The 22,985-nt window shown below is 37.0% G+C and overlaps 1 protein-coding gene across 5 annotated transcripts in view; it reads right to left on the bottom strand.

Annotated features, from left to right (window-relative positions):
• itsn1 (intersectin 1 (SH3 domain protein)) overlaps positions 1 to 22,985 on the bottom strand; it is a 66,023-nt gene that overhangs the window by 27,444 nt on the left and 15,594 nt on the right. For all 5 annotated transcript variants that reach the window (XM_073843047.1, XM_073843048.1, XM_073843049.1 and 2 more), the window contains exons 3-16: positions 19,597 to 19,692; positions 15,381 to 15,444; positions 13,497 to 13,657; positions 13,173 to 13,361; positions 13,002 to 13,080; positions 11,675 to 11,784; positions 11,257 to 11,320; positions 10,829 to 10,966; positions 8,785 to 8,894; positions 6,384 to 6,646; positions 6,152 to 6,301; positions 5,683 to 5,823; positions 4,441 to 4,528; positions 3,116 to 3,255 (exon numbers count right to left, since the gene is read on the bottom strand). In XM_073843047.1, the coding sequence (XP_073699148.1) occupies positions 3,116 to 3,255; positions 4,441 to 4,528; positions 5,683 to 5,823; positions 6,152 to 6,301; positions 6,384 to 6,646; positions 8,785 to 8,894; positions 10,829 to 10,966; positions 11,257 to 11,320; positions 11,675 to 11,784; positions 13,002 to 13,080; positions 13,173 to 13,361; positions 13,497 to 13,657; positions 15,381 to 15,444; positions 19,597 to 19,692 (1,793 nt within the window). The remainder of the gene's footprint in view (positions 1 to 3,115; positions 3,256 to 4,440; positions 4,529 to 5,682; positions 5,824 to 6,151; positions 6,302 to 6,383; positions 6,647 to 8,784; positions 8,895 to 10,828; positions 10,967 to 11,256; positions 11,321 to 11,674; positions 11,785 to 13,001; positions 13,081 to 13,172; positions 13,362 to 13,496; positions 13,658 to 15,380; positions 15,445 to 19,596; positions 19,693 to 22,985) is intronic.

Below are 22,985 nucleotides of genomic sequence, written 5' to 3'. Positions count from 1 at the left end.
AACAATAAAGGAGGACACATGTCACAGGGTCATGTGCATATGAAAGCTAGTCGTAGAGTTGATAAAGTTTTAAATAGGGGTGGAACGGTTCACAGAGGTCACGGTTCGGTTCGTACCTCGGTTCAGACGTCACGGTTCGGTATGATTTCGGTACAGTGGAGGGAAAAGCAAAACAAAAATGCAGAAGGCAATTAGATGTATTTCCACTCACATACCCAACAACCGCTGAACAACGGCAACACACAGTCCTCGTCTTTTCCACCACTCTCTCGCCTGTACTACTGTAACTGACTGGAAAAGCGAAGTTTTCCCAAACTTGCGATCTAAGGGGCCGTTCACATGTCGCGCCTAAAAACGCGTGAAAAACGCTAGGCGCGCCGCTTTCTTCCTGATCAACAAAGCGCTCTGGCGCTTGCGCTCCGGAAGCGTCTGCCGTTTCTAAGCAACCATCAGCTGCGCTCTAGCTCCAAGCCTATGCGTCTCCATGCATTGTTTCTTCTATTAGCGTCAAAATAATGGGGGCTTGACAAATCATAAAGTTCAGGAAATCCCTGGACCACAATGATGGACCGTCGAGCTGACAAAAAATTGCAGAGTGCCAGAGAATGTAGACGGGCTCTGATAGACCGCATACATAGGCGGAGCTCGGCTGCATCGACGCCAATCAGCTTCAGAGCTAAAGCGGGGCTAAATATTAGCTGTCCCTAAAGAACCCGCGTATCTAACAGTAGTTCCGCATTACATTAATTATTTTGCAGGCAAGTTTTTTTTTTTTTTTCATACCGTGTATTCTCCGTTTAAATTCATGCACCGAACCGTGACCCCCGTACCGATTCGGTTCGAAGCGAATACATGTACCGTTCCACCCCTAGTTTTAAATATTAATTATTTTGCTTACACAAACGTATTGATTTGCTTCAGAAAGCTTTTATTAAAGGATTAGTTCACTTTCAGAACAAAAATGCACAGATAATGTACTCACCCCCTTGCCATCCAAAATGTTCATGTCTTTCTTTCTTCAGTCATAAAGAAATTATGTTTTAAGAAAACATTTCAGGATTTCTCTCCATAAAGTGGACTTCTATGGAGCCCACAAGTTTGAACTTCCAAAATGCAGCTTTAAATGCAGCTTCAAAGGGCTCTAAATGATCCCAGCTGAGAAAGAAGGGTCTTATCTAGTGAAACGATGGGTTATTTTCGACAAAAATTCACAATTTATATACTTTTTAACCTCAAATGATCGATTTTTTTGTTTCATGTCAGTTAGGGTATCTCTAAAAACTCCCATCTCATTTTGTCCTTCAACTTCATTTTTTGAAGCCCTTTGAAGCAGCATTTAAATTGCTTTTTGGAAGTTTAAACTTGCAGGCACCATAGAAGTCCACTATATTTTCCTCAGAAAACATAATTTCTTTATGACTGAAGAAAGAAAGACCATCTTGAATGACAAGGGGGTGAAGTACATTACCTGTAAATTTTTGTTCTGGAAGTGAATTAATCCTTTAACCCCCTGGAGCATGTTTTACGATGGATGGATGAACTTTATTGGACTTCAAAATCTCAACAGCCATCCACTGCCATTATAGAGCTGGGAAGAACCAGGAATTTTTTTTAATATAACGCAGAATGCATTCGCCTGAAAGAAGAGAGTCATATACACCTAGGATGGCTTGAGAGTGAGTAAATCAATCTTTCTGACAACCGCAGATAAATTTGTTTTTATTGTAGAGCCCTGTTGATGGCTTAGTAAAGGGAAGTAGTCAAGACAAGACACAACTGAAAGTGTGCTACTCTAACTCCCCACAAACAGAGCAACAGAGAGCACAGTGCTGTGAGTAGAGGGTAATAGTTTGGTGGTAGCTTTCTGGGGGTTAACAGCATTTTCATGTTGTCTACCTGTAGCCCCCTCTGCTCTTCAATAAGTAGCTCCGATTGCAGGTTCTCCATCCTAGCAGCGTGGGTTTGATAGAACAGCCCCAAAGACTGTACCACCACGAAGGGCAAAGCGGGGTGAAGCACGGTCAAGTCAGAACAAAGAGGGCCAGCCAAGCCGTATAAACATGGTGGAGGGAGAGGGAGTCAGCCAGGATGAACGGAGGATGAGGAAGATAAGGGGCGGGGTGACAAAGTGAGCAGCAGGACGATACAGTGAGAGAGGAACAAGAGATTGTGTGATGCTGTGAAAATGCAACTTTATCACACACTCCCTTTTCTCTTGTTGTGACTGAAGGCACATTAAGGCAAAATTCACAGTGTTCTGTTGGTTTCATCATACAGACTGGGTGGGAGGTCAATGATGTCTCAGTTAAAAAAATGCACTCTCTCTTACTTCCTCTTTCATTCACACAAACACAGAGGGTCCAAAATGAACATTTTGTCTCAACTTGAGCAAATTTACCACAATTTTTTCTTACTGGCAAAAAAAACAGCTGCTTGTTTGTTTTTAATTATATATATAGTATTTAGTTGATAGTTAAAATGGGTTTTCTTCATTAAAAGGTTATCTGAATCACTTGCATCATATGTACAGAAAATTCATTTAAAGGCACAGTCATTAATTTACCCTCATGTTGTTTTAAAACGGTAAGACCCTGTTTATCTTTGGAACACAAATTAAGATATTTTTGATGAAATCCGAGAGCTTTCTGACCCTCAAGAGACAAAGTATTCTCGTAGCTTCATAAATTTACAGTTGATGGACTATTTTAATGGTGTTCTTACTACCTTTCTGGGCTTTGAACATTGCTGCATGTCTATACAGGGTCAGAAAACACTTGGATTTCATCAAAAATATCCTAATTTGTGTTCTGAAGATGAACAAAGGTCTTACAGGTTTATAACAACAAGAGGGTGAGTAATTGATGACAAAATTGTCATTTTTGGATCAACTATCCCTTTAAATTATGTATTGTTTTGCAGCTTTAAAAATTATTCAAGTGAGTTTTTCAATTTTATTTATTCATCAAAGCCAATTTTTACTTACATTTTGCACAAATGTTAATTTTGCACCCTGCACACACACAAAAAAGTGAAGTAACTAAAAAAATAACACTACTGAAGACAAAAAATCTGTCTGTTTGTGTATGTGTTTTTTGGTCCTTTAGGGCTTCAGTACCTTCAGCTGTGTGTTGAAGGCGTCTATCTCCAATAGTTTGGAACGAGTCTCCTTCTCCACAGCATCCAGCTGTTCTCTCAGCTGCTGTTTGGTGGACTCCTTCATTTCAATGGCCCTCTGAAGACTGGACAGAGAGTCTCCTACAAAGCAGAAATAATCAGACAACATTAAAGAGCTTTTCTGAGAGATTGACATCCTCATGAACCATTCTGGAAAACAATTTATTCTTCAATCTTTTAAAAGGAAGCTTTAATCGTCAATAAAACTGCACTTAAAACAACACTTCAATGAGCAAATAAATACTGTAAACGGAATACTGTTCAAATAATGCAATCTGATCATATACACTACCAGTCAAAAGATTTTTATTGTTTTTTTTTTAAACGCCTGCATTAATTTGATCTGAAGTATAGCAAAAACAGTAAAATTTTGAAATATTTCTACTATTTAAAGTAACTGTTTTCTATTTGAATATATTTTAAAACGTAATTTATTCTTGTGATTTCAAAGCTGAATATTTAGCATCATTACTCCAGTCACATGATCAGAAAGCATTCTAATGTTCTGATTTTCTGCTCAAAAAACATTTACTATTATTATTAATATGTTGAAAACAGCTGAGCAGATTTTTTTTAGGTTCCTTTGATAAACAGAAAGTTCAGAAGAACAGCATTCATCTGAAATAGAAACATTTTTGCTGTACTTTGGGTCAAATAAATGCAGGCTTGGTAAGCAGAAGAGACTACTTAAAAAAAAAAAAAAGTAAATCTTACTGTTCAAAACCTTTGACTAGTTTATGACTGTTTTCATGCCTTTGCAACCTAAGGTGTTGTTTTTGTGATCAATCAGCTCAACTGTAGTTTGTAAAATTGTTCCTGCTGTACTAGATATGACCAGTCAGCAACTCCTTTTACAGATTACAGTAATTATAGTTCACTGTTTAAGCGTTAGAAATGCTTTAAGTGGGCGCGTTAAGGGTGAGAATTCTGAACACACCTTGATCTGATTGACCTGAACTTCAACCGGTTTGCAAAACAAAGACATGTTGGGCTGATCTTCACTTTTAATCCTAGCTAATTTATAGAAACTAAACAGAGAAAGACATTATGAAAATACTAAAATGTGCGACAGAGGGAGAAAAGATACAAAGTATGTTTAAGTTAATCTGTATTTGCTGGTAAACATTGAAAAGTCTGGAATAAACCTTCTCTCCAATCAAATTCCAATGTGAAACAGACTAAAATGTCCATTTTATGTTTAGTGTGATAGTATCTAACCAGAAAATTGGCCTGGATCTTTAAAGCAGTTGTGAAAAATGTTCTTACTGTGCAGACTGTTTTGCTGAACCTGCTTCAGCTGGTCATTCAGACACTGTTTATCAGGAATCAACCGACTCAACCACTGCTGGGACTCCTAATGGGAGACAAAAGAGAGAGTAAAGACAAGAAATATTCAGATTACTTTAAAACACTTATGTACAGAGCAACTTGAAAATGTTATCTTATTTTGTATTTAAAAAGTTTGGGATCAGCACGATTTTTAATCTCTTATGCAGACCAAAAGTTCAATTTTTTAAACAAAAGTACAAAAAAAATATTATTGCAATTTAAAATAACAGTTTTCTATTTTAATATACTTCAAAATAGAATTTATTTCTGTGATGCAAAGCTGAATTTAAATCAGCCATTACTTCAGTCTTCAATGTCACACGATCCTTGAGAAATCATACTAATATGCCGATTTATTAATAATGTTGGAAACAGTTGTGCTGCTTCATTTTTTTGAAACCTGTGATACTTTTCTAGGATTCTTTGATGATTAAAAAGGTAAAAAGAGCAGCATTTATTCAAAATAGAAATCTTTTCCAATAATGTAAGTCTTTAGTTTCACTTTTTATCATTTAACACACTCTTGCTGAATAAAAGTATTAATTTCTTTCAAAGAAAGAAAAAAATTACTGACCTCAAACTTTGAGCGGTAGTGTATATTGTCAGAAAATATTTCAATTTTTAAAAAATGCTTTTCTTTTAAACGTTTTATTCAAAGAATCCTGAAAAAAGTAACACAGGTTCCAAAAATAATATTAAGCAGCACAACTGTTTCCAACATTGATAATAAATTAGCATTTTAGAATGATTTCTGAAGGATCATCTGACACTGAAGACTGGAGTAACGATGCTGAAAATTTTGCTTTCCATCACAGGAATAAATTCTAATTTTAAATATACAAAAATAGAAAACTGTTATTTTAAATTGCAATAATATTTTACAATAAAATTACAGTTTTTTTGTATTTTTAATCAAATAAATGCCTTAAGCAGAAAAAACATAAAAAAATCTTACTGAGCCCAAATTTTTGAATGGCAGCGTATGCAGATAAACAAGATATGTATCGTCTAAAGTCTCCGTTCATAAGTGGTTTAAACTCACTCTTCTCTTTCGCACACTCAAAAAACACCCCAAACTGGAGAGGAGAGACTAATTCAAATGATGCAAATGCTGAAAGGACACTGATGATGCTTCTGTATGAGGCTATTGAGGAAGAAGAAAAGGGAAGAAGTGCACACCTGCAGCTGTTGTTGCAGGCTGGTGATCTCAGCGATGCGTAGCTCTCGTGTCTTATTGGTGCTCTCGATCTCGTGCCTCTGCGCCGAGAGACGAAAACGAATGTCCTGCAGTTTGCCCTCCAACTGTGACTTCTTATCATTCTAGAGAAGAGGCAGAAAGAACAACAGATGTCAAACTATTAAACTCAGCACCGGATTAACTTCGGTTAATTATGCACATGAGGCCACTCAAACTGATTACAATTCTGTTCGGTGCTGCTGACAGTGCAGAAATCACAAAAGTCAGCTTTAAAATGAGTCTGCATGTCTTTTTTAACTGACTTATTAATGTGATTATATCTTATGTAGGACCCATCTTATACATTTAAATCTGTTAAGGCAAGAACCTACAAGAAAAAGCTTGCTTTTCATGCATTGTTGCTTTAGACTTGCCTTAAAACATGTGTAGAGTGTAGAGAAGAGCACGTACCAGAGCCTCCAGTTCAAACTCGAGTGTTTTCTTGCGTGCTTTGAGCAGGACAATGTTCTCCTGCTCTCTGTTTCTCTGGGTGAGCAGTTCCTGTCTGCGCGTCCTCTCCCATTCCAACTGCCGCTGACGTTCCAGCTCCCGCTTAGCAGCCTTCACACACAACACACTCAAGAAGTTACAAATAATGCTAACATTGTTTAACACACTGATCTCAGAGAATTTTTGAAGTCACCTCTCTTCTCTCGATCTCCTTGCGTCTCTCCTCCTCTCTCTGTCGCTCCAGCTCTCTCTGTCTCTCCAGTTGTTTGTCCAGCTCCTGCTGTCTGCGTCTCTCCAGCTCCAGTCGTTCTCTCTCCTTCCTCTCCTGCTCCTCTTTCTCCAACGCAGCCAGTCGCTCCTGTTCTTTCCTTTGTTGCTCCAGCAGCGCCTGTCGACGTTTCTCCAGCTCTAGGTTTCCACGCTCAAAGTTCTCTCGTTTCTTATCCTCGAATGTGACTGAGGGGAAGGACGGCAAACATTTTAAGTCAGACTTTTACATTTAAAACATAGTAGCAACCTTTGGACCTCTTTTACATCTAGCAAGAATGTGTTTTTGGTAATACAGCCATATGTAAATACACACAAACAGAGACCAGTTTCAGAGGTTTTCTGACCACATTCAATGAAAATGTTAATGCATTTTTGTTAACCATAAACAACTGCGCAAGAAATGCCTGCTTCAGGTTCCACAAATTCTTTGGTTTTCCAGCATTTTTGTGTATTTGAACGCTTTCCAACAATGACTGTCTGATTATAAGATCCATCTATTCACACTGAGGACAACAGAGGAACTCATACACAACTATTACAGAAGGTTTAAATACTCACTGATGCTTCAGAAGGAAAAACTATGCATTAAGAGCCGGGGGTGTAAACTTTTAAACAAAATGAAGATGTGTACATTTTTCTTTTTTTGCCTAAATATCATATTTAGTACTGCCCTTCAGAGGCTACGGAAGACGTTTCCTAGAAGACAAAATAAGTTAAATTTACCCTGATCTTCAAATTCAAAATGTTTACACCCCCGGGTTTTAATACATTAGTTTTTCCTTCTGGAGCATCAGTGAGTGTTTGGACCTTCTGTAATAGTTGCATATGAGTCCCTCAGTTGTCCTCAGTGTGAAAAGATGGATCTCAAAATCATACAGTCATTGTTGAAAAGGGTTCAAATAGACAAAAATGATGAAAAAGCAAAGAATTTGTGGGACCTAAAGGATTTTTCTGAAGAACAGCAGTTTAACTGTTCAGGACAAACAAGGGATTAATGAACTATTACTAAACAAACAAACAAACAAACAAACAAACAAAAAAACAGCTGTGGATCATTCAGGTAACAACACAGTATTACAAATCAAGCATAAGTACATTTTTATAAATTCAAATGATTTTCTCTTGTGGACTATATGTAAAGATTTTTTATGTAAAATATCTAATTCAGGTCAGTACTAAAACAATAACATGCATTTTGAATGATCCCTCTTATTTTGTTAAAAAAAAAAAAAGAACATTTTGCAGATTCTGAAAGGGTGATTTCAACTTTTAACCTCAACTGTAAAAAGTTGCACGGCAAACAAAACAAACTATCATTTTGACAGGTTGGGATTTACTTTTATTATGTCTTGTGATCTGGTCAATTAAAAGAACACTATCTCACGAATAACTCCACTGAATTACCCAAACCTTCAGTCACATTTCTCTCAGGGTGCTTAATTTTGAGAAGGGAGCTTTAAAACTTATTTTAACCATTTTCTTCATGTCTGTTCTCTATTAGCATTATATACAGTGAGTATGTTTTGGGAAAACATACAGTTTAGTTGGTAAAAGTAACCAGAAACCTGGTATTCTATAAGCAAAAATAAGGAAAAGCACTTAAAAAGCACTTAAAAATCTGTAAATGGTAGAACATTTACAATTAATGTAGTCTTTCTGGTAATATGTGACCCCGGACCACAAAACCAGTCTTAAGTCGCTGGGGTATGTTTGTAGCAATAGCCAAAAATACATTGCATGGGTCAAAATTATTGATTTTTCTTTTATGCCAAAAATCATTAGGAAATTAAGTAAAGATCATGTTCCATGAAGATTTTTTGTAAAATTCCTACTGTAAATGTATCAAAATGTAATTTTTGATTAGTAATATGCATTGTTAAGAAACGAATTTGGACAACTTTAAAGGGGATTTTCTCAGGATTTTGATTTTTTTGCACCCTCAGATTCCAAATTTTCAAATAGATGTATCTCAGCCAAATATTGTACTATCCTAACAAACCATACATCAATAGAAAGCTTATTTTCTGAGCTTTCATATTATATATACATCTCAGTTTTGTACAATTTAACCTTATGACTGGTTTTGTGGTCCAGGGTCACAAATGTAAGTGGTGTCAGATTGCAAATTACAAATTGCACTGCAAGATGTAAATGTATTACAAATTGCACTGCAAGATGTAAATGTAAGCGCTAAATCCACTTAAAAACTCTGCAAAGAGGGCTTTTTCTTGTCTATACTTGCCATCTGAAACCACAAATATTTTATCAGTGAGTGAGCTGAGTTTCATTTATGAACTGATTAGGATTTACTCATGTCTTCTGACCTGGAAGTTTTTTCTCAGCCTCTTTTTCCTCTTCCTCAGGTTCATCCTGAGACCGTAGGTCTGTCGAGTGCATACTGGTCACAGACACTCCACTACCAGAACGCATTCTCCTACACAAACAGGAAAGAATTACATCCTGAACATGTAACTGTTTGCATTGTTAGAATAACAGGGTTCGTACAGATACTGTAAAATTCAAATCCAGGACTTTCAAAGACTTTCAAGCACTACTAATCAGAGATCTCACTTATCAATGACTTATCTTTAAAATTCAAAAAAAAAAAAAAAAGATAAATAGATAAATAAAAATATAATAAAATGATACGCAAAGTTCCAAACTAAATCAAATGACTCACAAACCCGCTCTAAATCAAGATGATTTGCTCTCTGCGCTCCAAAGTTCCAATCTTAATCGAATGATTCATGAGTGGGTTCATAAATCATTTGACTGGAAGGCTTCCAAACAGTGAATCATTTTGTAACTAAATGGTTTAACTGATTTTAACTGAGTGTCGAAAAGATCAGTTTCACCCATAACCATACATGCTTTTAAAAATCATTAAAAGTGATGTCAAAAATCTACAATGGTTCTTTTAATTTGATTAGGTTTTTGCTAGTGAATCGCTTAAAATGAACGATCGAAGTCAGGAGTTTGAATCAATCAGAGCGGTTCCAGCGTAAATTACTTGTAAATGTCTTCAGCCATGTTTACACGACACTGTCGGTACCACTACTGGCTTAGCTCACTAGTTACATTAACTGAAAAAAGCAGAAAAAATGTTTTTTGAAATTGTGTGAATTTTGTGTGAAAATATATGCGCTTATTGAAAAAAATGAAACACTTATTTCGTAGATACACTGCATTTCAATAATTCAAGCACTTTTCAAGTACCTCTTCAGGAATGTTGCTATTTTCAAGGGTTTTCCAGGCCTTAAATTTCAAAATGTCAAATTCAAGTACTTCAAGCACTTTAAGCACCTTGTACAAACCCTGGTATAATAGTTCTTTTAACTCTAACTTTCAACTAAATTGGCAGATAATTCTGAGGCATGAAAGCTTGTAATTGGCAAAATATGTGACCTATGCTTGCAAAATGAGTTGGAATAAGCACATTTTCAAAAATGAGTCTTTTTATTTTCACATCCATTAAAATATCTTCATATGATATATGACTCATTGGAATCGGACAAAAATGCCTGAGCTACAGCTGTTTGAACGACAGAGTCAGCAGAGTTGATTTTGAGAAAATTGAGTTTAAGTTTTCTGAAGACTCCAAAACAAAATCATTAAGCAACGTTGTATATTTTTCTCCAATTCTTTTCTTAAAAAAGCTAGCTGTTTTTTTATTTTATCTTTGTTATTAAAAAAAAAACAAAGATGCAAATAAACTGTAGTTTATCCAAGAGCAGCAAGTGATTCCATCTTTTCTTTTAAGGTTTGACTAACATCGAGACAGATCTATATTAAGACCTACTGCAATGCATGGATCTAATATAATGTTACACATCAGATTTTTTGCAAACCATTAACTAAACAGTCATGTAAGACATAACAGATTATGTTCGTGTGAATCTCGCCAAGACATATTTCGCAATAATATACTTTATAGGGAGATTGCGTGCTCTCGGAGTGGCGCGTCTTATGCACACGCTTTGCGAATGTCAGCGTGATTGTTTTGTTTTTATCAGCATGGGTTTGAAAATCAGATTTCACTGGCATGTCATCAAGAATTCAATATGAATATTCACAAAGCTGGAATGCTGCGCTTTGCAACAATAGACCTACAACTTGTGGTGAGAAGCAGCTGAAGTGAGCAGAGAAAAGGTACTCCTCTCAGAAAACATACAAATAAAGATCATTTCAAATGTTTAATTAGTATTTGGAGCATTAGGAATCGCTAGAAGAAGGCTTAATAAACTAATTTTTGCGAAAACCTCAAATTTGCCCTATACTGTCATTTTTTTGAAGTTCTAAAATTAGACTGTGTGCATTCCGAATCATGGGTCACATATAGCTGTTTGTCATCAGCAGATGCCATCTTACCTGAATGTTGGAGGTATGAGGTCAGGGGGCAGTAAAGGGGGAAGAGGCAGACCAGACATGGCCATGTCGATTAAGTGCATGGCCAGAATAAACTCTTCTGCAGTCAACTTTCCGTCCTGGTCTATATCCGACAGGTTCCTAAATAGACAAACAAGTGGATGTCAGAACAGCTATTTATCTTGCCTTTCCACATGACACCAGATCACTTACAATCCGGTATTAACATCAAGTATAAACAGGACCGTAGGCAATACAAAAATCCCAAAACAGCACGCTAAAAGAAATCAAAACAATAGTCGGATGTACTCATAACAATAACCAGATACCAATCCTCATGTTTAGGCTCCAACAATCTCCAAACTCGGGAGATTTGTTTGAGTTTAAACACGAGACAGAGAGACAATTAGAAAAATGTGTTGGATCCGCACCAGATGGTGGCCAGCTGGGCCTGCGGTAGACTGGACTGCATTAGAATAGTTCTGGCTTGTGGACCTGAAGCAGAAAAGAAAGAAAAAGAGAGAGGGGGCAGAAGTGAAAGAAAGAGTTGAATTTGTTGAATCAGCAACCTCTGTTTCCTCTAAGCTGCACTGAGTAACCACTGTCACTCATCACGAGAGCTTTGAGCTTTGCAAACGCATTCAATTAAAAACTAGATTATTACAAAGAAACAGAAATGCATCTGAAAGTAGTACTAAAGCAAATTTGAAAAAAACTTTAAAATTTACAGCTATGTAGCAATTAAATTAGATGTGGGTGAGGCTATGCATAGCTGAACAACAACAAAAAATACACAGTGTTTCACTGCCTGATGTTTATGCATCATGCTTTGTTTGATGGACAACATACCTGTGAGATATCCACTCATCATTTTGTCATGGCTGTTGAAGAGTTGGCGGTACTTGAGCCGAGAGGACTGAGGCACGGCCCAGTCAGTGGGCGGAGGAGCAGCCGGAGCACTAAAGAGACAATGTGTGTGTTAAAGTGGCTATATTATGCTCATTTACAAGTCCATAATTGTATTTTTGGGCCCTGCTAAAATTGATTCACAGTTCATAAACACATTTTTTCCCAAACTGTACACTGCTTAAGCACCTCTATTCACCCTCTGGCTGAATCACATTCCTTTTTGACGTAGCTAAATGATGGAAATAATGACATGACTTACAATCAAGGCATTTCAGGCAGGCAAGTGTTTTCTGCAGACTGTTTAAATGCACAAACATCTATATGTGACCCTGGACCACGAAACCAGTCATAAGGGTCAGTTTTTTTTAAAAACTGAGATTTATAAATCACTTGAAAAAATGAATTAAAGCTTTCCATTGATGTACAGTTTGTTAGGATAGGACAAAATCTGGACGAGATACAACCATTTGAAAATCTGCAATCTGAGGGATTAAAGTTGTCCAAATTAAGTTCTTAGCAATGCATATTACTAATCAAAAATTGAGTTTTAATATATTTATGGAAGGAAATATCTTCATGGAACATGATCTTTACTTAATGTCCTAATGATTTTTGCCATTAAAGAAAAATTGATCATTTTGACCCATAGCTATAAATACACCCGTGCTACTTAAAGCGATGGTTCGGAGTAGATTTGACTTCATTGCTATGCACTCCGAAGCCCATGTAAATACCCCATCCGAAGTTTTTTTTTTAGTTTTTTTAGTTTTTGTGTGCATGTCAACTTGTAGGTGGACTTTTCCCAAACCAGGGAAGTGACGTCGACTTGTAGTTTTTGAGACTAGTAGTGATCGGGTAACAGTTGTTTTTAAAACACTCATGGTGGACTTACAAATTTTCCGATGCAGCGTTTTGTGAGTACATACCCTATTTACACTACTGTAGAAGTTTGGTAAGATTACTTGCACGTTTAGTGGTGCAATTTACGAGATACATCACATGTACCATGTACGGCTGTAGCAAGCCATTCGAAAAACTCATGATATCTCCCTCAATGTTCGACTAAGGTAAAAAAATAAAAACTTCAGATAGGGTATTTACATGGGCTTCGGAGTGCATAGCAATGAAGTCAAATCTACTCCGAACCATCCCTTTAAGACTTTGTGGTCCAGGGTCACATATTACGCACTAAAGGAAAGGTAAATTAATAATAGGTGCTTTTTAAACATGTATAAAATTTCTGTGAATACAGTGCGTGTTTCTGTACCTGGGCACCTCTACAGACTGGCCCTTCTGTAGCTTGATGCTGGAACGATTGAACGAAGAGGTTTTGTTGAGTGCAGCAGCTGAGGGACAGAGACAAACAATCATAAATTATCCTGCCAAAGTAAACAAACTGTATAAGCTGGTCTGGGTAGTGTGAGTGTGTTTACAATACCTGGATGTGAGAATCCACTCATGGGTTGTATCATAGCGGGTGCTCCATTAGCAAGGGATGGTACGGCTGGGGTCACTGATGCTACCAGGGGTGGAGACACACCTACTCCCGGCACTCCCGGAGGCAGAGGGGGCAGGGGCATGGGCGGCACTGCTGGGAGGCCTGGCATTGCGGCCATACTGGGTATCCCTGCAGAGGGTGATCAAATAAATAAATAAATGGTGAGACAGATGAGGTATGCTTGATGTACTGAATTTAATTTCATTTTATTTAATTGTAACATTATATAAGGGACCCAGAATCGATAATAACAAGTGTTTTTACCAAAAGGTGGCTGTGGGGGTATGGAGAGAGGTGGCTGCTTCATGGAGGGGGGCAGTGAAGGAGGGAGGGGGTGACCCTGCAGCTTCAATTTAATTAGCTTCATTGCGATGGAAAATTCATGCATGTCCATCTTCCCATCGTTGTTCATGTCGGCAAGAGCCCTGCAAAGCATAGACAGAATATCTTTTTCAGTGACAGAAAACGTGTTAACTATCATCAGTATCATGTAGGATTTGCAACCCGCTACACCGTCAGTTTTCAGATATACAGTTGAGGTCAAAAGTTTACATACACCTTGCAGAATCTGCAAAATGTCAATTATTTTACCAAAATCAGAGGACCTGAACAAGATATTTCACATAAAATATATTTACATATAGTCCACAAGAGAAAATAATAGTTACATTTATAAAAAATTACCCCGTTCCAAAGTTTACATATGCTTGGTTCTTAATACTGTGTTGTTACCTGAATGATCCTTAGCTATGTTTTGTTTTGTTTGGTGATAGCTGTTCATGAGTCCTTTGTTTGTCCTGAACAGTTAAACTGCAAAATCCTTCAGGTCCCACAAATTCTTTGGTTTTTCAGCATTTTTGTGTATTTGAACCCTTTCTAACAATGACTGTATGATTTTGAGATCCATCTTTTCACACTGAGGACAACTGAGGGACTCATATGAAACTATCACAGAAGGTTCAAATGCTCACTGATGTTTCAGAAGGAAAAACCATGCATCAAGAGAGAGGGGTGTGAACTTTTGAACAGAATAAAGATGTGTACATTTGTCTTATTTTGCCTAAATATCATATTTTTTTTCATTTAGTACTGCCCTTCAGAAGCTAGTCTCAGCCTCAGATGTCACAACCACGGAACGTTGGCTAAACGTCTGATGCATTTGGTACACTTCACTGGAAACACTTCAGGAATGTCGAAGTCGTCATCTGATTCGTTGAATTTGACCGGATTTCTGGGAGACGTGAGTGTCGCATTTATTTTCAGTCCACCAGGAAACAAAGCGCAGAGTGATTTACTCTGCGTTTTGCTAAAATGTGCTTATGCAGACGCCATTGTTGTTACACACATTTGCAACGTTCGCGAACAAATTACTGACTTACTGCTTGTTCTCCCTCTTCTTATTTAACTTTCGATGCTGTTATTTCAATGACTGACTTGTTGCATGCCAGTCTGTTGTTGTGGCGGCATTTCCACGCACCAAAAAGTGACGCTGAACGAAACGAACTGTGATTGGTTGTTTGACATGTCGATCAAACGGCTTAGGCCAATGAAAGCTGCCATGAATTCCAGACCTTCAGCCGTCAGTCTGAAGGTCTGGCTATGTGAGACTATTCAGAAGCTAGTTACATTTTTCCCAGAAGACAAAAGAAGTTAAATTTACCCTGATCTTACAATTCTAAAAGTTTTAACCCCCGGCTCTAAATGCATAGTTTTTCCTTCTGGAGCATAAATGAGCGTTTGAATCTTCTGTTCTAGTTTCATATGAGACCTCAGTTGTTATAATATGGATCTCAAAATCATTCAGTCATTGTTGGAAAGGGTTCAAATACACAAAAATGTTGAAAAACCAAATAATTTGTGGGACCTGAAGGATTTTTCTGAAGAACAGCGGACAGTTTAATTGTTCAGGACAAACAAGGGACTCATGAACAACTACCACTAAACAAAAAGACAGCTATGGATCATTCAGGTAACAACACAGTATTAAGAATCAAGCGTATGTAAACCTTTGAAATATTATTTTCTTTTGTGGACTACATGTAAATATCTTTTATGTGAAATATCTTATTCAGGTCAGTAACACATATTGGATTATTAAAAAGTGGTGTGCTTAATTATAAATGAATATGTTTTATAGGAACTGCGTACCATATCTGGGCAAGGATGGGGGCAGGTAAACCTGACTGCAGAAAGAAATTCCTTGCCTGGTCACCTAAAGAGAGAGAGAGAAAGGAGAAAAAATGAATATGCATATAAATGTATAAACAAACACACGGTATGGTATAAATGAACAAAACACTACAGTATACCCCACAACTCAAAATTAATGTGGTGCAAATAGTTTTATGACATTAAAATGATGTAATTGCTTTAGTATGCTAGTAAAAACAGTGATAACATAATTAAAAGTTACGTAACCCTATTTAAACCATCTTGTCAACAAACATGTTAAGGGTTTATTGACTGCACTTGAGTGACATTGGCCTCCAGAGCAAGTGATCTGCCAGCTACAGCTTGAGCAAAAAAGGAAAGCTGAGTCAGTGTGCGCATGTTATCTAACCTATCAAACCGATTTCCTGCTCTTATGACAGCCTATACTGCTGCTAAACACAAAAAAAAAACATGTAAAGCAGCCAACTACAGTTTTTCTATGGTTGATTATACCACAATCTTAGCCCAGTGTCAACTAAAAATGCCACAGCAATGCTACAACCTACAAACCAACACAAAGCAATGAGCGATGTGAGGTTGTGCCTCAGCCATGTTAAAATCAAAATGATGTAGCACACTCAACGACATTTTCACCTTCCTCTAAACACTTTTCCTCTCGATAACAGGTGTCTTCCTCGGCGCGCACACACAGAACGCCTTTATACCCTCAGAGCCAAAAACAGACTCCCTCTCCATGCCTGCCTGACTGTGGGCCACTCACAGCTTCAGCCGTCCTTCAGACAACACAAAGAGGCTCTTTCAGATGCTCTGGTCAACAGGAAACCCACAAGTACCATCTCTTCAGGAGATGTCCAAAGTCCAGCTGGGACAAGCTGGCTTTACAGTTTGCATCTTGTGATTTTGATTAGCCCTTTGGAGGTTAATTTCTCATCTATCTATGATAGTACAAAGAGATCATGAAGGGTTTTTGTGTACTTTGAACATACAGTCAAGCCCGAAATTAGTCATACCCCTGACAAGTTCTTACTTAAAGTTACTTTTATTCAACCCGCAAGTTTTTTTGTGACCGGAAATGACACGGGCTTCTCCCAAAAGATAATAAGACGATGTACAAGAGGCATCATTGTGGAAAATAATATTTTTCAGCTTTTATTCACATTTGAACAAAAAGTAGCATGTCCAAAATTATTCACACCCTTCTCAATAATCAATAGAAAAGCCTTTATTGGCTATTACAGCAATCCAACGCTTCCTATAATTGCTGACCAGCTTTTTGCATGTCTCCACTGGTATTTTTGCCCATTCATCTTTAGCAATGAGCTCCAACTCTTTCAGGTTGGAGGGTCTTCTTGCCATCACCCTGATCTTTAGCTCCCTCCTCAATTGGATTTAAGTCAGGACTCTGGCTGGGTCACCGCAAAACGTCAATGTTTTTGTCTGCTAACCACTTCTTTACCACTTTTGCTGTGTGTTTTGGGTCTTTGTCGTGACTTAGCCATGACTGTCCACAAACCAACAGCAGAGAGCTTCTGTTTTTCACCTGTTGAGTTGATAAAAACAACTGTTCCCAATGAGTCGGGGTAATTAGGATGCTTTAGAACAGCTTGGACTATTTGGAATGGTATAGAACTTTGGATTTTCCAATAGACTGTGACAGTTTGCAAAAGGGTATGAATAATTTTGGACATGCCACTTTTTGTTCAAATGTAAATAAAAGATGAGAAATATTTTTTTTCCACAACGATGCCTCTTGTACATCGTCTTATTATCTTTTGGGAGAAGCCTGTGTCATTTCCAGTCAAAAAAAAAAAAAAAAAACTTGCTGGTTGAATAAAAGTAACTAAGTCAGAATTTGACAGGGGTATGAATAATTTCGGGCTTGGCTGTATATTTCAATGTACATTCCAGAATCTTCAGACTGGCAAAGAGAGAAAAGGGAGAAAGATGGCTTTCTATACCATGAACAAACATGTCAAAGCTTCCACTAGAGATTAGAAACTAACAGCATCAGCAGAGATGACAGAGAAATTACCCTTTCTAGACATGTCATGTGGAAATCGACACCACACCCGGATCTGTTTCCTTCTCTGGTTTTTCTCAGTGATTCTATTAACGTCACACACTGTCAACTCACAACTAAGCTATACGTTACAGGGAATCAGAATTTGAACTTTAAAACATCTGCGTTGTGCAAACATTTACACAAGCATTAGATGTTTGCTCTTCTGACTAATGTTAACATGGGATGGTTTTACTATAGGTCAGTGGCGAAGCCAGGGTTTGTCCGTTTCGGTGGATGAGGTGCTGATACTGATGCTAACACTTTACAGACTGTTTCTTACAGCACTTTAAAGGGATAGTTTACCCTAAAATGAAAATTTGATGTTTATCTGCTTACCCCCAGGGAATCAACACTGCAAAAAATGCTTTTCATACTTAGATGTTTTGTCTTGTTTCCAGCTAATATATATATATATATTTTTTTTTTTTTTCTAGACAAGTAAAAATTAAGTGAGTTTTTGCTTAGATCAAGCAAGATAATCTGCCAATGGGGTAAGCAAAAAAATCTTACTACAAACAGAAAATTGAAATATTTTTCTGACCCCATTGGCAGATTATTTTGCTTGTTTCTAGCAAAAATGCACTTAATTTTGACTTGTTTTTTTTTTCTGAAAACAAGACAATATTTTTTACTTATCTAGATTTAAGAATTTTTAGATATTATGGCTGGAAACAAGACAAATTTAAGTAAGAAAAGCATTTTTTGCAGTGAAAGATGTAGGTGGCTTTGTTCAGTAGAACACACTGCAAAAAATGCTTTTCTTACGCTCAGGAGGTAAAAAAATGATATAAATACTGTTCAGTTTCTTGCACAGACTGATTGTTTAGTGTGTTAAGACCTCAATGTATCGCCACAAGCCGCAGGGTTTAATTTGGTTTTGTCTGTGTATGTTTTCTTGACTCTCAAAGCCGTGGAACTCATTGACTGCCATTATATGACTGACAGACTGCAACGGTTTTAGTTAAAAATCTTTGTTTGTGCGCTGCAAAAAATGTCTCGTTTCCAGCCAAAAAATCTAATTCTTTAATAAATTTTCTAGATGAGTAAAAATTATTGTCTTGTTTTCAGAAAAAAACAAGTCAAAATTAAGTCTGTTTTCGCTTGACACAAGCAAAATAAGCTGCCAATGGGGTAAGAAAAATAATCTTGTTATCTGTTTGAAATAAGATTTTTTTGCTTACCCCATTGGCAGATTATCTTGCTTGTTCTATGCAAAAACTAAATTTTTACTTATTTTTTCTGAAAATGAGAAAATAATTTTTACTTGTCTAGAAAATCCTTCTTGATTTAAGAATTTTTAGACATTTTGGCTGGAAACAAGACAAAAAAATCTAAGTAAGCATTTTTTGCAGTGCATTAAGATTTTCAACTCAAACTGTTGCAGTCTGTCAGTCATATAATGGCAGTCGAGGGCTCCACGGCTTTGAGAGTCAAAAAAACATACACAGACAAAACCAAATTAAACCCTGCGGCTCGTGACGATACATTGAGGTCTTAACACATGAAACAATCAGTCTGTGCAAGAAACTGAACAGTATTTATATTATTTTTTTTATCCACTCTCAAAGCCGTGGGTCCCATTGACTACCATTATATGACTGACAGACTGCAGCGTTTTGAGTTAAAAGTCTTTGTTTGTGTTCTACTGAAGAAACAAAGTCACCTACATCTTGTATGGCCTGGGGGTAAGCAGATAAACTTCAAAATTTCATTATCCCTTTAAGACATTTGCGAGTCTGACCATGGAAGTAAATATCCACCCATTTACAGGCGGAAAACAGGAAGTGGTATGGTTTTAATAAACAGCCGTGAAGAATATCCATGTCATTTTTATTAGCATGGGGGATGTGTTTAAAAAAAAAAACAGGATGGTGGGAAAGAGGCAGTTGCTTTTGTTTTTCAGTTTTCGCTTCATTTGCTCCATCTCTGTGTGTCTGTGTATCCTACAGAGAAATAATAGCATAGAAATGTCTGACTGACTGCACTGCTGGTGGTCATTTTCAATTGCACAGAACTCACAGATTTGTTCTCGCATTTCAGACAGCATCAAACTCTAAAGTGTTTTGGCAAACATTAGAACTAACGAGCGTTCTGTACTTTTCTCACAGCGAGAAAACCAGTGGTGATTACCTGTGATGAAGCCAGCAGGTGTGGGGGTCAAACTGTGGAACTGCTGGTCATGTTTGGCTCTCTCGTCCACAGATATTACCCATGTATCCGACCCCCCTACAGAGAATGAGGGAAGATATCAGACAAACAGCAGCAGCATACTTTTACATGTGTTTAATCTGCTAACATTTTAATAAATCAACTAAAAATGCATAAATCAACTATTAATGCAGTTTGAGTGTGTAAAAAACATCACTGAGAAATACGCAACATAGTTTTATACAGAGGGAGCTAAAAGTGTGAGACCACAATAAAAATATAGGAATAAAAAACTAATATAAACCTGGAGTTTGAAGATTTTGACAAACATGATATTTTGAAATTTTATTATGTAAATTACATACATTAAAGAACCCATATTGTCAAAATCGAAATTTCCTGGCTTTTTTCATGATAACTGAGGTCTAGGGGCTATGTAACTACCATATAAGTTTCAAAACAGTCAATCCACAGTAAACTGCACACAGCCTGCATAAAGTAGCTCTTCCTTTTCACAAACCGCTGTGACTTCCGTAAAAATGTGACATTCGATCTACTCAGTCACGGCCTTCAGTCACCTCCTCGAGCACCAACCACCGTCCCACCCTCCTTTTGTCAAACCTCCGACAACATCGTGTCCATTCCATTGCTAAGCAACAACAACACGAAAACAAGTCGAGAAAACCCTGTTCAGTCGATAGATGTCGAAACTACATCATTGCACAGGCTTCCGAACAACGTTAATATAAGAGACCAGTGGCACGTCAACTTCAGCCTCTTTCACACAGCCATTCTGGAAAATACACAGATGATGTGTCCCATGATTTGTTCCGGAATTGTTTAATTTGGTTCATTCACAGTTATTTTCCGGAATCTGTGTGTGCTTTACACACAACCCGTAAAGACAGGTGACGTTTGGATGTGAGATGTAATGCGACGTGTACGTTTCACTAAACTGAAACTAACCTGAACAATCTGTGCTTCAGCGCTGATAGTGAGGAGCTCCTTGGTCGCTGCTTCATTCCACTTTGCACGTATTTTTTCGTCGTGAAGAGTCGCTCGGTAACGACCATCATCACTACAACACTGCCTTTATGGCATTTGGTTCTGGCTTTTGTTCACACAGCGCTCGTTCCCGTAATTTTCCAGAATCAGCGCGCATTGTGAAAGGGGCTTTACTAAAGCAACAGTTATGTAGCTTACTGCATTCGGTGTTTGAAAAAGAAAAAAACATTAATGATCATTCTGAAATATCCTGTTGAGTATCACAAAGCCACAGCAGGCTAGGCTACAGCATACATGACCGTAGTTACCTGTGATTGGCCTGGCTGTGCGTCACTCAGAAAACAACAGGCCAATCAGAAGAGAGGCTCATGAATATTAATTAGACGGGCCAAAATCCACCTGTTTTTGACAGAGCTCCTAAAAAAGGAGCTGTAAAAATATATTGAGATGGATTTGGGCACTCAAACCGCAAATATATATTCTTAAGGACATCAACAACTAAAATAAACCTCCAGAAATGTGTGCAATATGGGACCTTTAATGGATTAATCTGTCAAATATTTCTTCAACAATCGGATAAATCAGATAAATAAAATTCCAAACTTTATATCTGTTCAAAAATAGTAATTTTCATTTAAAAAATATTTAATTTATTTCGATTATTTATAAAAAAATATTATTCTACAGCCTGCCCAATGTGCAATTAAAGGCTATGAAAAACATATAGTAGGGATGCACCGAATATTCGGCCACCGAAAATTTTCGGCCGAAAATGGCCCAAAAGTGCATTTTCGGTTTTCGGCGGAAAGATTTTTATCACCGAAACAACACGGCCGAAACAGTGTGTTGATGCAAACAGAAACTGCAGCCTGCACGTGCTTGTCTGAAGCAACACGTCTGCGGTGTGGACGTATTTCGGTATATCTGAGAAAGACCAATGGATAGCGATTTGCAAAACATGTAATGCCGAAATTTCAAGAGGGGGTGTGTCTGCAGTGGTGCGTCCAGCCAGTGATGAGAGCAGAGATCGAGACAGATGTAGCTTTCAGTGAGAGAAAAACAATGGCTTTAGGTTGGTGTTACGTCGCAATATTTTAAAGATACCGTATGTATTTTCAATTTATGTTTTAAACCGTGGAGGTGAGCCAATGGATATCACACAAGCAACGTGAAAACTGCGCAATATGTTAAAGTGAAAGTAAAAACTGACAGTGCTTTCAGCATCTGACGTGCATTCTCTCAGAGACAATGAATGAGAGATGATTATACTTCATATGCTGATATTAATTTAGTCCCCTAATATTTTTCTTGTGCCCTGAACATGGTGGGAAAAAAAATAAAAAGAAACAAATTTTGTGTAAGGTTTGTTTTTGAAAGTCTTAAAGCTCTTAATTTTCATTGATGACTGCAGTGTTATTAGGGGTTAAGAAAGTCTTAATTATGATTTCAGGTGCTCTTAAATGTAGGGACTGAAAGACAAGAATTGCGATGACACTTCAAAAGGCTATCCATTGAATAAATATGAGCGCTGCACGTATCAAAGTCATTTGCTGCGCTGCTTTGTGTACCATTCTGATAGCGCCTCCTGCTGGAAGAGAAACACGTAAACACGTACGAGTTGTAAATATGAACTGATGGATCCACAATATAATGTTATAAAAATTTAAACAATTTAAACAAAGGCAGTAAAATATATGTATATGTTATGAAAGTAATATAATACTTGATTGATAATAATTGTTTACATTAATATAATTGATTTATTCTTTGAAACTTTAATATTAATTTATGCAATTGCAATGCCTTGATTTCAGTAAGATTAATACACAGTCATAGTCATAAATGCAATGGTACTAATAATTGGCATAATTTTTTCGGTGTTTCGGTTTTGGTTTCCTCTTTTTCGGTTTCGGCCAAAAATTTTCATTTCGGTGCATCCCTAACATATAGTGAATTTATCTACATACAAATAATAAACAAAAATGTATTTAATAGGGGTTGACCGATTATCAGCGCCGATATTAAACATTTTATGGTTATCGATATCAGTTCAAAATCAATTTCAAAATAAAATAAATAACTTAAACGCATAAAAAAAAAACTTTTTGTCAGAGCCCTTGTTATTCTTAAATTTGACATTAATTTTCATTTTTATACCAGACATATATATTGGTTTAAAATATCGGTTATCAATCTACTTGATCTGTAATAATCGATATTGCATTGATTGAATTACAGAAGGTGAAAACTTTTTGAATTTGAAGATCAAGGTAAATTTAATTTATTTTTTTCTTCTAGGAAACACTTAAGCATCTTCTGAAGGGCAGTACTAAATGAAAAAAATACATATATTTAGATAAAATAAG

This window comes from Garra rufa, chromosome 6 (assembly GCF_049309525.1).
Source record: "Garra rufa chromosome 6, GarRuf1.0, whole genome shotgun sequence".
NCBI lineage: Eukaryota > Metazoa > Chordata > Actinopteri > Cypriniformes > Cyprinidae > Garra > Garra rufa.
Note: the sequence above shows the minus strand (reverse complement) of the source record. Positions and strands in the feature narration are given on the sequence as shown.